Genomic DNA, 17,107 nt, shown 5'->3' with positions numbered 1-17,107 from the left:
TTCAAAATACGAATTTTTGAAAGATTTTGTTCTAGCTTGGCTTGGGTCTACCTAATTGAACTTTGAAAAAAACTTATCATTTGACTTATAAAAAAAAACAATTTCTCGAAACAAGATTCTACCCTTGCTTCGCTCACATCTGTTTGCTTTTCATTTTTCAAAATTGAAACTTTTAAAAACTTGACATTCAAATTCTAAAATTTTGGAGGCAAAAAAATGAACAAATTTTTAAAATACACATTTGTTTTTCGCCTCTTGAAAAACGAATTTTTGATATAATTTTCTTTTCTAAACAAAAAGTTTATTCCATCTTCTCATACCAATTGACAGATGTTCAGTTTACCCCCCCCCCCCTGCCAAAAACCCTCTAGTTTTGTTCCTGTCAGTCTGACTAATGTTTTGTAAAATTGAATAAAAAGGCAAAAACAAGAATCAATTGTACAATTAGCACTATCCAAACCTGAGAAAAAACAGAAGGAGGAAGATTCTAAAGAGGAGGGAATAAAATTTTGAAGATCCCATTCTCATTTTGCATCCGCCATGAGCCCCCAATGGACCCAGTCTATGTCTGTATCATATTCATATCATGTCCTAAGCGGATTACTTATTATGAATGAATGAAATCAGATAGTTGAACGTAATAATTGAACGCTGTAAACGTCTACAAAATTCACATGCGTGCAATTATCACACACGTTCAATTGTATACGTGCAATTTTTCACGTGCAATTTTCACCAACCCTTCCTAGTAGTTAATCGGCGTGTATTATGATGACAATTTTTTATAAGTAGGTAAGTAAGTACCTCTACCTATATATATGATGAAGAAACATCACATAATCGATTACCTACATATTAATAGTTTTCACATTCCATACCTGAGTGATTTTATAATTCCCAGATAAACTGCCAACTCAAAGATTACCTTATCTGAAACGTTTAAGAAATTTTAGTGGTTCCCACATACCCAGATTATTTGAACTAAAACGCAGCTCAAATACCTACAGAAATTGCCATCGACAATAAGTGCAAACTACATTTTAGGATTAGGTGTCGTTAATTGTTCATTTCGAGAAGGTTACTTACAGAAAAAAAAAATATAATACTGTCTTAAAAATGGTTTTTAAGTAAGATTTATTTAATAAATAAGATAAATTCGTGATTATAAATTTTACGATTTTATAAAAATATTGGCTTTATTTCAGAAAATTAGGCCTACCATGTCGTATATTCATAGCTTCGTTGCTATCTGCGATACTCATAGTGGTGTTATATTACGGTTTAATGCCAAAAGAACGAAAAGGAAATGCTGATTCTACATCACCAGCTTCTGCTTCAAATCCTAAAATTTATGGAAAGTATTCTCATGCTGCTGTAGTTAGTAATTCCGAACCATGTTCAACAATTGCCAAGTAAGCAAACTAATCATACGTATCTAAACGTGTCCTAGTTATTTTCGATCTGACAAAAGGTTTTTTTACTCTGCAGAAATATTTTACAAAAAGGTGGCAAAGCTGTAGATGCGTTGATATCTGCTATGCTGTGCGAAGGTGTCACGGTGCCAAATACGATGGGCATAGGTGGTGGTTCTTTTATGACAATTTATGATAAGTCCAGAAACAAGGCCAGTGTTATTATTGCCAGAGAAACAGCTCCGGCTAAATCTACTGCTGATATGTATCATGGAAATCCAAAACTTTCAACCAAAGGTTAGAGTTTTACGTTTTGATTCTCCAATAGGTAACCTATGTACCTACTTTCTCACAGTTTTCTGTCAATGTAAAAGAATCATCTAGTTACTTTCATTTGATGTCTTCTTCACTAGGAGGACTAGCGATAGGTATCCCAGGAGAAATAAAAGGTTACTGGACGGCGTATAATAAATTCGGTGGTGGAGTTCCTTGGAAAGATATCTTCACACCGACTATTTCTCTTTGCGAAAATGGTATCCCAATTAATAAAGCTCTATATCAAATGTTGGTCAAATCTGAAGTCGCGATTCAATCTGATCAGGAATTCCGGTAACTTCTTCATCTAAAGCCTCTTTTCAGCTCATTAATCATATGCCCTACTCAGAATGACGCAAACCCTTCTGAAATCTGAATTTCCACACTTTTCAGTGCATTATTCGTCAATCAAACCAATGGAGCACTTCTCGAAGCTGGAGACACTTATAAAAACCTAAAATTAGCCAGAACACTTCGTATGATTTCTGAAGAAGGTGGAGATGCATTTTACAAAGGGAAAATAGCCAAAGCACTAGTGAAAGATATCCAAGAAGCTGGAGGAATAATCACAGAGGAAGATCTAGAAAAATACGAGTTCGTAGTTCCAGTTCTCTTTTTAAATTCATCGGTTTAATTCTGAATAAATCTGAACATTTATTTATTCTACGCAGAGCTCGAGTTCAAGATTCATTCCAAACTACTCTTTACAACAATTACACTTTGCACACGGTTCCAGTTCCATCTTCAGGGCCTATTTTAAGCTACCTGTTGAAAATCGTGGAAGGTATCATACCAGCTCCTACAGAGCTACTGAACACTCAGCGTATCACTGAAGCCATGAAATACGCTTATGGTGCTAGAAGTCAATTAGGTGATCCTAAATTTGTAGATATTTCCGAGGTGAATGTCTTTCTAGGAACAATTACTGTCAATTTTATAGCCAACCTATATGTATGTACCTGAGCTTATGCTGATGTTTGTATTTTCCAGACAATGAATCTCATAACTTCTGATCAATTCATTAAACACATCAGGGAAGGAATTGATGATAACAAAACGTGGGATGATCCAGCTCATTACGGTGGCGATTTCACCGAACCGAAGGATAAGGGCACTGCCAACTTGGCAGTTTTAGCAGAAAATGGCGACGCTGCAGTTGCAACTAGTACCATTAACACGAGGTACATGCACATATTTTTAATTTTTAAAACCTATGGCCATTCAATGTGCAGTTGACTATAAATAGTTGTTTTTCTAAAAACAGATTTGGCAGCTTTGTTTTATCAAAAAGTACCGGAATCATGCTAAATAACCAAATGGACGATTTCTCATCGCCAGGAATCGTAAATAATTATGGAGTAACTCCTTCCAAAGCGAATTACATCGCCCCTGGTAAAATTCCTCTATCTTCCATGTGTCCTACAATCATCCTAAACCAATCTGGCGATGTTAGGTTAATCATAGGAGCTGCGGGTGGTACGCTAATTACTTCATCAGTGGCCATAGTACGTGTACTTATAATTTAAAGGAAGTTCTTTGTTTTGTTTTTCAATAATTTGTATATTTTTTAGACCATAATGCGTGATTTATTGATGGGAGAAAATATCAAAGAGTCCATGGATAATGCTCTATTCCATCATCAACTCATGCCAATGGTTTGGCAATACTATATGAGAATGCCAACAGTAAGCTTGCACATAAAAGCCATTTTTGTTTTTGAATCTAAAATCAACATCTGAATTATGTACTTACCTGTGGTTACTTATGTATCGTAGGATATTGTCGAAGGTATGGAAAAAATAGGCCATAAAGTTAAGCTAATGCCTCTTAGTTCAGGCTCTGCTGTCACTGGAATTGAACGAAGAGATGGTTTCATTTATCCGAGCAGCGATTTCCGGAGAACGGGGGAAGTAGAAGGATATTGACCTGAGAAAAAGTAACGAGTTAGGTACCCCTATTGAACGACTGGGCGAATTTCGAGTAGTGACATCTCGTATCTTGATATTTTGTACGATGTGATGAAAATTTAAATAATACTTACATAAATGCTTAGTTTTGTTCTTTAATGTTGGATAAGTAAATAGGTATAAGCCTGTGATCAAATCTAGTAGGAGAGGCATGATCAAATGCAAACATTTTCTTCATAGGACAGACCAAATGAATAATTGCCAATAAGTGCACTAGAAATAAAATTTGATTGGAATTTTTGCGGCTCAAAATTTTTTTTTTTTTTAGAAGTGGATCCAATGTCAGAAAATATGTATTTTTGACTTTCGCTGTTGGAAAAATTAGAAGGAGAGAAGTGGGAAGTTGGCCTAAAAAACTTGAAATTTTAAAATGGATTAAAATTTTACAAGATATTCAAATATTCTGATAAAAATATTATTTGAACATTTTTAAAGCATTTTGAGACTAAAACTGGGTCAGGATTTTTGGTATAATAAAAAAAAAGCATCATATACGACCTATCAAAATAGATTAAAATTTTGGTAGAAACTCAAATATTTTAACAAAAAAATTTTAAAAGCATTTTAAAAAAATTTTGAACTTGACATCTGGTCATAATGATTGAGATTTTTAAAAAAGGTGTATTGCAGCAGAAAATCAAAAATTTTTATCAAACGTTTTTCAACTAAGTAGTAGGTAGGTAATTAGGTATCTATAAAAAACAAATGCAAACTGCATTTATGTGAACTACTGTGCTCTTTAAGTGAGCCACATTGATGGATCGCGTGATAATTTCAACAACTACTCAAAAAATCAACTAAATTTTGGGCTCAAAATTCTTCAAAATTGCTCAAAAAAATTTCGATAGCAATTTTTGAGTTTCCGCCAAAATTGTAACTAATTTTAGTTGGTTACGTGGCACATTTTTCAAAAATACTGAGGATCATGATTCATGACCCAATTTGAGGTTCGAAATTCTTCAAAAATAATCAAAAAAATGTTGAAAAAATTTTATGATTTTTTTCTGAAATTTTTATTCATTTAAACTATGTAGTTGCTTGATAGCTTTTTCAGAAATCATTAGAATCATGACGAAATTTTGGGTTCAAAATTCTGCAAAAAAGTTCAAAAACTGTTTTCGTTCAAATATTTTAATTTTTCGACTTATTTTAACACATTTTGATAGGTCGTATGATACTCTTTCATCGGTCTCAAAATTAAAAGAAAATCAAAACTGTTCAAAAGGGCTCAAGTACGGTTTTAGAGGAAATTCTTGATTCTTTGGCAACATTTTAACACATTAAGACCTTTCAAAATCATGATCCAATTTTGTGCTCAAAATTCTTAAAAGAAAAGACTCGCAAAAAATTTGTCGAAACATTTGAATTCTTTGTGAAATTGTAACTCAACTTGACAAACAGCTAAATCGACTTTTTTCAAAAATTCCAAAATTCGTGATCCAACTCTGGCTTCAAAATTATTCAGAAAAGCAAAAAAAAAAAATCATCGAAACAGGCATTTAAATTCTTTTTGAAATGTTCTCAGCACAATTTAATGGATTCTAAAAGTTATTTTTGAATAATTCTGCAACAAAATACCTCTTTTTAAAATTTTTAATGCAATATTCGACGTCATTATAGAATACCACTCATTGAAATTTCGTGAATCAACGATATTAATCTACATGTACTTGTATTAGGATTGAGGTGAGGTGAAATTACACTTCATTCGCAGGTGGTTTAGGTTTTTCAAATATCAAATCGATATCAGTCTGAAGTAAGTACATAAGTATACCTACATTAGCACCAACACATTTCAAATTGCGACGAAATTTCCCCACGTGATTTCAGTTCCGTGTGGAAAAATTGCTCGTAAATATGTACTTATGTAGTATGGTGGGTAATTGTGAGTTAAATACCTACTCATTTGTGGAACATTTATGGCCAATGTCATGGGTACATTTTCAATTGTATGGGAAATTGGAGGAATTTATTGCACATAGCAGATCGTGCTCTATTGAACATCCCTAATAGATCCATAAAGGATGACATCAGGATTCAAATTCCTGAACTGCTTTGAATTTTAAAGAGGCCATTTCAACGATTTTCCTGGGGTGGTAAAAGCTGCCTCATCCACAGTAAAAAAAAAAAAAAAAAAATGGAATAACACTGGCAGCTATGATAGGTTAGGTAGATGCATTATTCAATTGATAGGTAAAAAGTCACGCTCGTGTGATGGCATTAACCTCATATCACACAAGCACATCGTCGACAAACAATTATAATAAACATGTCTACTCACACCTGATGAACCTGAAAAGGCTAATTAATGAAGAAAAAAAACATCAAACGAATAGTTTATATAGCAACTTTGAAACCTGGTTACGATTTACGCTGCTCTTATCGCCTTCACCGGATTAGATTTTATACACACTTAAATCACGAACTGAGCATTCATCGACCACAATTCACTAAGATTGTTCTTCATTCAAGTACTGTAATAAACTTAATCTCTGAATTAAGTTTGGCTCGATGTCACCACATCTTGAAAATTGAAATAAAAAGATAAAGGATCTTATTTTAATAGGTAATCGTCAATAAATTTAATCTTGTCTGCTGTAGTTTTTTTTTTTTTTTTTTAATTTCAAAAATAAGTATATTAATTGTACCTAATTAAAGCGGCGGAAATGTATCGATATGAGATATCGTTGTAATTATTTTATAATGTATGTTTAATTGTTTACTTGTTTTAGGATTAGTATAAGTGCACATGCACATTATGAAAGAGTTATTTCTGCACAACACGAATTGTGAGAATGACGGTGGAGCTAGAACGTTCTTTTTTTGAAGATTACCTAAATACCTGCATTATTTAGTAATTAGTAGGAGAAAATTGGAATGATTTAATTAAAAATTTCGAAAATGCCCAATACCATTTTCTCCATGAGTGGGTAGCTTTAAAAATGTGAAACTTTTATTGATTGGGGTTTCACTTAGAAATCGATAGATTTTTTTGAAATTTGATTATAAACATTTTTTTGCTATTTGATTTAGAATAAATCGTTCAATGATGATTTTAATTGATTCATGTTTGCAACTTTTTTGTGATCATTTCGAATAAAATTTTTTTATACTTTTACATTACTTATTTTTGATACATTTTTTTGGTGATTTTTAGAATAAATTTTTGCCTAGTGAATTAGAATTTCAATTCAAATTCAGCTTAGAACTTTCTTGGTGAAATTGATTTTTTAGCATTGAATTCTAATACGTTTTTTTCGAGTGATAAGTTTTTCAATGATAACCTCAGAATGAATTATTCAGCGATGATTTAGTAAGAATAACATAAAGCTATGCAGTACGCACTGTTACAGCTGTGTAATGCGCAGCTGTCTAGTTTGTTTTTATTGTCTTCGTCGTAGGTCTCTTTTAATGAGTAGAGTAGGTACATAAATAATATTGAATATGAACTTGAAAATTACCAAAATAAACCACAATTCATTAAGTAAAGTAAACAAACACAGGGCTATCAAGATAGGTACCTACCAAATGTCTAGTCCCAATTTTAGATGAGGCGCCCTTGAGTAGTTCTGCTGTAGGTATTGATTTTGAAGGTAGATAGTTTCAAATTCTTTAATGAACGTTTTGAAATTTTGTGTTGAATGGTCGATAAATTGGCTTATTTATTGCAGATTCTCTGTAATACGTAAATTGTCGATTTGGATATGAAATGAGTGATTTGAAGTTGCAATTTCAGCTTACGTGAGACTTGCAGAAAAACACAATGTGAGAGCTAACGTAAAATTACAAATACCTACCAGCCGATTATTCATTTATTTTGAATAATGTAAACACATTCAAGAATAATCTACCTATCTATACATTCATGTGCTCAATGTGTCTTTTATTTACTTACTATTGTCAATCAAATTCAAAGCGATTATCATCGAAGATATTGTCAAGATACAAACACCTATTACGTATACCTACCTACCAACCTATACGAAGTTGTTGAAATATTTAACGATTTTGTAATTCGAAGATAAACTGTTAACTCAAAGATTACCTTATCTGAAACGTTTTAAAAAAAAATTTAGTGGATCCTACAGGTAGATTGTTTGAACAAAAACGCACCTGAAATAAATTTCTATCGACAATAAGCGCAAACTACCTATTCGGTGTCGTTGATTGTTCATTTCGAGAATACCAATCACTCGCTGAAAAAAAATCGTAATAAAATTTCCTACCTATTTAAAATGATTCTTAAGTAAGATATTTTTTTTTTTAAACGATATGTTTGGGATTCATTTTACTAGTTTTTAAAAAACATTTTTCAATATTTACAGCAAATTAGGCCTATCATGTCGTTTAGCCATAGCTTCGTTGTTTTCTGCGATACTCATAGTGGTGTTATACTATGGTTTAATGGCGAGAGGACAAAAAGGAAATGCTGATTCGACACCGACCTCTAGTCCATATTCGAAAATTTATGGAAAGTATTCTCACGCTGCTGTAGTCAGTAATGCTGAACCATGTTCAACAATTGCCAAGTAAGTCAGCAGATAACCTTATCACATCTGGAAGTGGTTGATAATTTTTATAGTTGGTAGGTATATAACTCAAATTTTAATTTACATTGCAGGAATATTTTGCAAAAAGGTGGAAAAGCTGTAGATGCGTTAATATCATCTTTACTATGTGAAGGTGTTATGATGCCACACACGATGGGTATCGGTGGAGGCTTCTTTATGACGATTTATGAAAAGTCAAAGAAAAAAGCCAGCGTTATCATTGCAAGAGAAACAGCCCCAGCTAAATCTACCGTTGATATGTTTCATGGAGATCCGAATCTTTCCATTAAAGGTGAGAATTATGATATTCTTCAACGGGGGGAGGGGAGGGAGAGTATTAGCACCCCTCATCGAAAATTGCTATTTCTTCAAAATTAACGTTAAGAGTTCAAATAGTTCTTCCGGTTATGACAGATTTCGAAAATATTTGTAGGACATCTTTGGAAAATATTAGAGTAGAAAAAATTCCCTACTACCCCTCTCCTCCTCTCCACCCATAAGTGAAAAGTCGTGTTTTTTACACAAAAAATTCTTATCTATTTGTCATCACCATGTTGACAAAAAAGTTTGAAATTTCAGTTTTTTTTCGCACTGTATTCTGGCCAACAATTCCGACAGAAATTTTCAAACTGCTATGAAAACAAATGAAAATTCCTTCAAAAAATTTACTTTTTTGTGTAATTTTTGGCTCACTTTGTGTAATTTTTGGCTCACTAGGTATTTAAAAAAATTTGGACAAAAATTGAAGAAGATTTTGTGAATTGCTCCACATTTTATAATGCCGATCAATACATCACAAAAATTTCAAAAAAAATTAGGTCAATTTAATAGGAATTTTTGGTATGAGAAACACGATTTTCTAGCATATGCGACGAGGGGGGGCGAGGAAAAGATATTTTTCGGCTTTGCAATATTCATTTTTGATCTTTCAAAGGTACCCTGTGAATATTTTCAAAATTTAAGCTAAGAACAGATTCACAAATTGCAAGGCCCAAACTCAATTTTTCCCAAAGAAAAAGTATCCCGTAATTAGTAATTATACCTACCCATCTGAAAATGCACGAAAAAGTGACCAAAAATTAGCCAAAAAACTGACAATAAAACAAAAGCAAAACATTGCATAAGAAGTAACAAAAAAATCAGAACATTACAAAAAAATAATAATTGGAATGTTCTGGCTTTTAATTTTTAAAAAGTTGAACTATTTCGCAGAGTATTTTTGGCAATTTTTGGCAACCAAGTGAGAATTTTCGCAATATTTGGCCAAAAAACACGAATTTTTGGCAAGAAGCGAGACTTTCATAATGCTAGCGAAGGAAATTATTTTTAGGAAATTTTTGGCAAGAGACTTCTGAACAATTTTTTGGAAAACCGAGACTTTTTTGGACTTTTTTGCACAAAGGACAATTTTGAAAATTATTACGCAATTTTTTGCAAAAGAGGAGGTTTTTAAACAATTTTGCTTGAAAGCGAGAATATTAATTTGTCAATTTTTAGCAAAATCAAAGTTTTTACAATTTTGGCAAAAAGCAAGACTTTTTTTTGGCAATTTTATAAATTGGCAAAAAAATAAAACTTAATCGTAATTTTTATCCTTTTGGAATTTGATTGCCATAAAACGATGTTTTTTAGCTAGCAAAGAGACAATTCTTTTACTTACAATTATACCTAGACCTATCTACTCAATACTTCTTCACTTATATCCATGTCAAATAATTATTTTTGACCATTTCCTTTTTGATTAGGAGGACTATCGATAGGTATCCCAGGAGAAATAAAAGGTTACTGGACCGCGTATAATAAATTCGGTGGCGGAGTTCCTTGGAAAGATATCTTCACGCCAACTATTTCTCTTTGCGAAAATGGCATCCCAATTAGTAAAATTCTAGCTCGAATGTTGGTCAAATACGAAGACGAGATTCAATCTGATCAAGAATTCCGGTAGGTACCTACCTCATTTATACAAAACCTATCTTAATTAACGAACCTTCCTGAAACCTGAATTTCTACACTTTTTAGCACCCTATTCGTTAATCAAAATAATGGCGAACTTCTCGAAGCTGGAGACACTTATAAAAACCTAAAACTAGCCAGAACACTTCGTATAATTTCTGAAGAAGGTGGTGATGCATTTTATAAAGGGAACATAGCAAAAGCACTGGTGAAAGATATCCAAGAAGCTGGAGGAATAATCACGGAAGAAGATCTAGAAAAATATGAGTTCGTAGTTTCAGTTCTCTTTATCAAATGCATTGGTTTAATTCTGAATAAATCTGAACATGTATTTATTCTACGCAGAGCTAGAGTCCAAGATTCATTTCAAACTGCTCTTTACAACAATTACACTTTGCACACGGTTCCAGTTCCATCTTCAGGGCCTATTTTAAGCTACCTATTGAGAATCGTCGAGGGTATCATACCAGCTCCTACAGAGCTACTGAACACTCAGCGTATCACCGAAGCCATGAAACACGCTTATGGTGCTCGAAGTCGATTAGGAGATCCCAAATTTGTGGATATTTCTAAGGTGAATGCCTTTCTAGGAACAATTACTGTCAATTTAATAGCTTAATCAGTACCATACCTACCTATATGCTTATGCTGATGTTGGTATTTTCTAGACAATGAATCTCATAACTTCTGATCAATTCATTAAACACATCAGGGAAGGCATTGATGATACCAAAACGTGGGATGATCCAGCTCATTATGGTGGCGATTTCACCGAACCGAAGAATATGGGCACTGCCAACTTGGCAGTTTTAGCAGAAAATGGCGACGCTGCAATTGCAACCAGCACCATTAACATGGAGTAAGCAACACTTCGAAAAACCATGGCACTTTAATGGACTGTTATAATTAAACTACCTATCAACTTGTTTCAACAGATTTGGTAGTTTCGTTTTGTCGAAAAGTACAGGTGTGATGCTAAATAACCAAATGGATGATTTCTCATCGCCAAGTATCGTAAATAATTATGGAGTAACTCCGTCCAAAACGAATTACATCGCTCCTGGTAAAATTCCTTTATCTTCAACGTGTTCGACGATCATTTTGAACCAATCTGGCGATGTTAGGTTACTTATAGGAGGCGGAGGCGGTACGAAAATCACCTCTTCAGTGGCCATCGTACGTATTTCAGCGATCAACTTCAAGTTTTACGATCATATTTTGTATTCATTCGTGCTCCTTTATGTATTTTTTTAGACAATCATGCGTGATTTATTAATGAAAGAGAACATCCAGCAGTCCATGAATCATGCTCTATTCCATCATCAACTCATGCCAATGGTGTGGCAATACTATCCGAGAATGCCAACGGTAATTTTTACCTCTATTCAAAGGTCATCTTCATTTTTTTGATGAGAATTTGATGATACCTAATCGTTATTTTTTATAGGATATCGTCGAAGGTATGGAAAAAATAGGCCATAAAGTTAAACTAATGCCCCACAATTCATTCGTCGCCATCACTGGAATTGAACGAAGGGATGGCCTCATTTATCCGTGCAGTGATTTTCGAAGACCTGGAGAAGTGGAAGGTTATTAACCTGTGAAGAAGTACCTACCCAACTTTAGAGTTACCAGATAGGTTAATTTGACTAGTCATTTTGCTCCTTTATCAGCGTATTGTGATATCTTATAGTTACCACTTCTGAGACACTTGGTGACTTCCAAGTAGTAACTACTTGAATTATCTTTAATTCTATAAGTAAAAAGTACCTATCTAGATTAGATACCATTTTGTACGACACTATGAAATAATAAATCGTTTTGATTTTCAATATTGGACTAAGTACCTAATGATAATATTGTAATTCGTATCATTAAAGATTGTAAGTGAGTATAGGAAAGACTATATTATAGGCGGATATTATAATTGAAAGCTAACTACCATCGAGAACACCATGTCAGGAAAATTTCCCCTCCCCTCCATTTTTGAGATACCTATGTCATGTTTTTTTCTGAAATAACTACAAATTTTTTTAGAGCCCCATGTGAGCAGATTTTCTGGTTTTTCGGTACCTGGGGATCTCTATAAAAATATGCATCCTCTTACCCAATAAAATAATATTTATCCTACTAGTAGAATAAAACACTACTTTATTCACTCTCGCTAGTCGCTCGAGTGATCAAATGTGCGTTTTCTTTCCACGTTTGGATAAAATATGTTATTCAACTAGTGAAATAAAGTGATTTTCGACGATTTTTAATTACTTCCCTCGCTCTGCTCGGGAAATAAACCTCAAAAATCGTCAAAAATCACTTTATTTTACTAGTAGGATAAAATACCATTTTCGAGCAAGTATATCTTAATTTTTTTAATGATAATAGGTAGGTAATGCTTCAGTACAAAAATGGCAGTGGCATTTTTTAATGAATTTTTGATTCATAAAAAAATTAATTACTTTACTTTCAACAACGAATTATACGTAGGAAGGCCTTACTCGAAAATTTGAAAAAAGTGGAGGAGAAAAAAATGGATTTTTGTGAAAAATGTTGCTTTTCACGAATGGGGTGTAGTTTTCACATTCCAACTGAAATTTTCAAACTGCTATAAAAAATGAATAATAAATCCTTCAAAAATTGTTTTTTCAGTTTTGGGCCCACCATTTTGGTCGGGGCCCGCATAAGGATCTACTGCACCCCCCTCGCCGATCCTCCGGTACAACTTTTTTCTTAGAGGGAGAGTCCTAAGGAACGATTTTAGCCCTTGCATTCAAAAAAAAAGTGGCCCTACTAACATGGCGGTTATTTTGATTGACAGGTCAGCTGAAATCGCAGATTTTGCATTCCAACATAGGACTTGCACGAAATTTTTTAAACCGTACGAAGGTAGATCAAAAGAGTAGGCAAACATTTATCACCTGTCAAAATTTCAAGTGCTAAAGTGCCATTTTCGATTCTTGGTGAATTTTTGAAAATCAAATTTAGGCCAAAAATGAGGGGAAAAATCAAAATTTTACCAAATTGACCCAGAAAGCTGAAATTTGGACTGTACTCTATTTTTGACCTGCCAAATCGATTGGAAACTGTTTCAACCCGTTTCGAGCAGTTTTGGAGCCTCCAGTAGATTTTTGAAACTTGAAATTCCCACAAAATTTCATCAAAATGGAGTTGGAAAGCCGAAATTCATTCTGCAAACTATTTCCAATACGCTACGAAGTCGACTGCGTATAAATTTCAAGTCATTTTGGAGCCTCCAGCGACTTTTTGAGAGTTACTGGACCCTCCAGTAGATTTTTGAAACTTGAAATTTTCACACAATTTCGTCAAATAGAGAATGGAAAGCCGAAATTCACTCTGCACTCAAATTTTGGGCTCTCTGAAGACGACTTTAGGTGGGTTCCAGTCATTTTGGAGCCTCCAGCGACCTTTTGAAAATTCTGGAGTCCCTAGCAGATTTTTGAAACTTGAAATTCCCACAAAATTTCATCAAGTGGAGTTGGAAAGCCGAAATTCATTCTGCAAACTAATTTCTATACGCTACGAAGTCGACTGCAGGTGATTTCAAGTCGTTTTGGAGCCTCCAGCGGCTTTTTGAGAATTACTGAATCCTCCAGTAAATTTCTGAATCTTGAAATTTTCACAAAATTTCATCAAATGAAGATGGAAAGCCGAAATTTACTCTGCACTCCAACTTTAGCACTCTCTGCATGAAGACGACGTCAGGTTGGTTCCAGTCATTTTGGAGCCTCCAACTTTTTGAAAATTCGTGGAGTCTCCAGCAGATTTTTGAAACTGGGAATTTTTACATTTTTTGAATTTTTTCCATATCTGTAAATGGTTAAAAAAACACACTTGAGGTGTCTGCCTGAAAATCATCAGCTCAAATATCGATATGAATGAACGCTTTGAGTAGATTGAGAATAAATTGATTTCGACGCCTTCTGGAGACATTTTAAAATTCTAGAGAAACCGAAAATCAAGTTTGAGGCTCCAGAATGGTTCAACGGTTTTGAACCGTTTTGAGCAGTTCTGAAGTCTTAAGCAGATCTTTGAAACTTGAAATTCACACAAAATTTAATAAAATAGAGTTGGAAAGCCGAAATTCATTCTACAAACTAATTTCAATACGTTACGAAGTCGACTGCAGATAAATTTCAAGTCGTTTTGGAGCCTCCAGCGAATTTTTGAGAATTACTAGACCCTACAGTAGATTTTTTAAACTTGAAATTTCCACAAAATTTCATCAAATGGAGATGGAAATGCCAAAATTTACACTGCAGTCCAATTTTAACACCCTCTGAAGACGACTTTAGGTAGGTTCGAGTCATTTTGGAGCTTCCCCGTTAATATTTTCAAAATTGAAGCCAAAAAAAGTGAGACTTCTCGACAATTTTTTGAAAAGCTGACTTTTTTGTTTCGATTTGGCTAAAATTTCACTATTTTTTTCTTTCTTTTATCGTAACGTTATTAATCGAACGTTGTGTAAAATTCATGGAAATATTTGGCCACCAAGTATTTGTTGTAAAAATTTGTTTATTTTAATACGTTTTTATCAATTTTGTTATTTTCAAATTCTGGTCTTTCGCATTATGACCTTTAAAACCCATCACTCTTAATAAGTATCTAAATACTTCAATTCATCATGCAATTTCATCCTTTTTTCTTTATTTAACCTAAAAGAACTGTTATACATCATTCAATTGGAAGTTTCATAATTTTTTCAACTTTAATTCAGCACAGTGTTAGGCACACATTTTTACAGTTTTGAAAATGTAGCGTATGGATGGGTTTCGTGATTTTCGGACGGAGCTGTCATTAACTTATCATGAAGGCATTGTTGAGAGTGCGCGCACTTGCCCCTAGGCTATTTCTCAGTGTTACTACGGTCAACTTCTTCAGTTTCACTGATTACTTCAACTCAGCACAGGGTAAGTGCAAATGCGAACTTGCCTCAGCAGCAAAAAAGTTAAAATAATCAGTTGAAACTACATTTGAATACTTTCTCACAGGATCTTTGATTGATAACGCTAACTTGAGAGTAAAATGTTCGGTATGGGATCCAGATCTTCCAGTTGTTTACGGTGTCATGCCAACTTACGCACGACCTGTCCAAAAAGCCGAACTTACCAGATTATCTCAAACTTTCAGATTAGTACAAAACTTCCATTGGATCGTGGTCGAAGATGCCAACGAACCGTCCATTCTAGTCGCTAATTTATTGAGAACTTCCAGCTTAAATTATACGCAGCTGGTGGTGCCGACACCGCCATCGTGGAAACGTAGTAATAGTAAATCAGTGGAATCTAAATTCAAAGGGATACCGCAGCGAAACGCAGCTATCAGATGGCTCAGAGAGAATAAAAATAAGGATACGGATCGGGGAGTGGTTTATTTTGCCGACGATGACAATACCTACAGTGTAAAATTATTCCAAGAGATGAGATTCATAAACAAAGTTGGTGTCTGGCCTGTTGGATTGGTTGGTGGACTCATGGTAGAAAAACCGCTCGTCGATTGGGCCACTGGCAGAGTGACTGGATGGAATTGTCACTGGAGGCCGGATCGTGATTTTCCTATTGATATGGCCGGATTCGCGGTCAATTTGCAGCATTTATTAAGGCATCCGGAAGCTGAATTCTCACTCAATGTCGAAGTGGGTTTCCAAGAAGGCTCGTTATTATCGAAATTAGTTTCTATTCAGGATTTAGAGCCTAAAGCCGATAATTGTACCGAGGTGTATGTATGGCATACCAGAACTGAAGAACCAGATGTGCAGGATGAAAAAAGCCTTCGTAGTTCGGGTCGAAGTTTGACGATATCAATCGAGTATGCATTAATGATACAATTATTATTGTTGGTAATTTTGCGATTAAATCTGTTTTTATATGCGTACTTATGGTTGCAATCATTTGGGGGGAGGGGCTGTTGATTAATTTTGAAATTTTCAGAAGTTGAAAGTTGAACTTTCAAATCAGAAGTTTGAATTTCAACACGGCGCTGTAAGTGGGAGTTACCATTTAAAACTTTGAAAAAATTTCCATAGATGTACCTATTGATGCTTTTTTGAAATATTTAACTTCCGAGATGGAATCTGTTAATGGAGTGGGAGTACCCCCTCCCCAAAATTGGGCAAAACTTTCAAAAAAAATTTGGGGCATGTGATATATCGAATTGTATGTTTTTGGTGACGCTGAATACGAATATGACATAAGATTTTTGATTGGACCCTATCCGCGGCTCCCAGCACCTCCCCAAAGGGGGTAAAAGTAAAAAAAAAATGGTTTCATTCGTGTAACACATGAAATATTATGTTTTCGATATCGCTGAACACGAATATATAGCATTATTTTTTCAAATTGGCCTCACTCATGGCCTCCAGAACCTCTCCAAATAGGTAAAAGTCCAACAAATACACAATGATGTCCATATTCAGAGTGAGATCGTATTGCAATATGGTGCAATCATGCATTTGTAAAATATATATATAGCAGGGCTTGCAAACCGAAACCGAAACCAAAACCGAAACCCCCAAAAACCGATTAAAATTGCTCAAAACCGAAACCAAAACCGAAACCAGGAGCGTTATTTTCCCACAACTAAAACCAAAACCGAAACCGGGAGCGTTATTTTCCAAAATTCAAAACCGAAACCGAGAGCGTAACCAATTGAAAACAGAATTGGTTTCGGTTTTGGAATTTTTCAGGTAATCAGCCTAATTAATACTGCATTTTTGGTCAAAATTGAGTAAAAACTGATGCTGAAGGTGAAAAGGCTTGAAAACTAAAAAATTCGACAAATTTGGCACTGCCAAAGTGCCATTTTCTAGGCACATACACAAAGTATTTGAAAAAGTGATCACCTTCTTGGCCTTCTTCCCTCTAAAAAATGAAGAAAAAAGGAAAAAACCGAAACC

The 17,107-nt window shown here is 34.3% G+C and overlaps 3 protein-coding genes across 3 annotated transcripts; all 3 read left to right on the top strand.

Annotated features, from left to right (window-relative positions):
• Nucleotides 1-833: 833 nt before the first annotated feature.
• On the top strand, nt 834-3,779 carry LOC135837538 (scoloptoxin SSD14-like). The gene is made up of 10 exons (XM_065352846.1): nt 834-1,127; nt 1,206-1,412; nt 1,489-1,709; nt 1,826-2,021; nt 2,121-2,321; nt 2,399-2,627; nt 2,718-2,908; nt 2,992-3,232; nt 3,299-3,412; nt 3,503-3,779. Exons 1-10 carry the CDS (start codon nt 1,117-1,119, stop codon nt 3,650-3,652), a joined length of 1,761 nt encoding a protein of 586 aa, XP_065208918.1. The 5' UTR covers nt 834-1,116; the 3' UTR covers nt 3,653-3,779.
• A 3,617-nt stretch (nt 3,780-7,396) lies between these two features.
• LOC135837533 (scoloptoxin SSD14-like) lies at nt 7,397-12,029 on the top strand. The gene is made up of 10 exons (XM_065352836.1): nt 7,397-7,940; nt 8,020-8,223; nt 8,316-8,536; nt 9,990-10,185; nt 10,264-10,464; nt 10,543-10,771; nt 10,866-11,056; nt 11,133-11,373; nt 11,452-11,565; nt 11,645-12,029. Exons 1-10 carry the CDS (start codon nt 7,930-7,932, stop codon nt 11,792-11,794), a joined length of 1,758 nt encoding a protein of 585 aa, XP_065208908.1. The 5' UTR covers nt 7,397-7,929; the 3' UTR covers nt 11,795-12,029.
• Nucleotides 12,030-15,019: 2,990 nt separating this feature from the next.
• Nucleotides 15,020-16,737, top strand: LOC135834147 (galactosylgalactosylxylosylprotein 3-beta-glucuronosyltransferase I-like). The gene is made up of 3 exons (XM_065347986.1): nt 15,020-15,122; nt 15,204-16,047; nt 16,686-16,737. Exons 1-3 carry the CDS (start codon nt 15,020-15,022, stop codon nt 16,735-16,737), a joined length of 999 nt encoding a protein of 332 aa, XP_065204058.1.
• Nucleotides 16,738-17,107: the final 370 nt, after the last annotated feature.

This window comes from Planococcus citri, chromosome 2 (genome assembly GCF_950023065.1).
Source record: "Planococcus citri chromosome 2, ihPlaCitr1.1, whole genome shotgun sequence".
Lineage (NCBI taxonomy): Eukaryota > Metazoa > Arthropoda > Insecta > Hemiptera > Pseudococcidae > Planococcus > Planococcus citri.
Note: the sequence above shows the minus strand (reverse complement) of the source record. Positions and strands in the feature narration are given on the sequence as shown.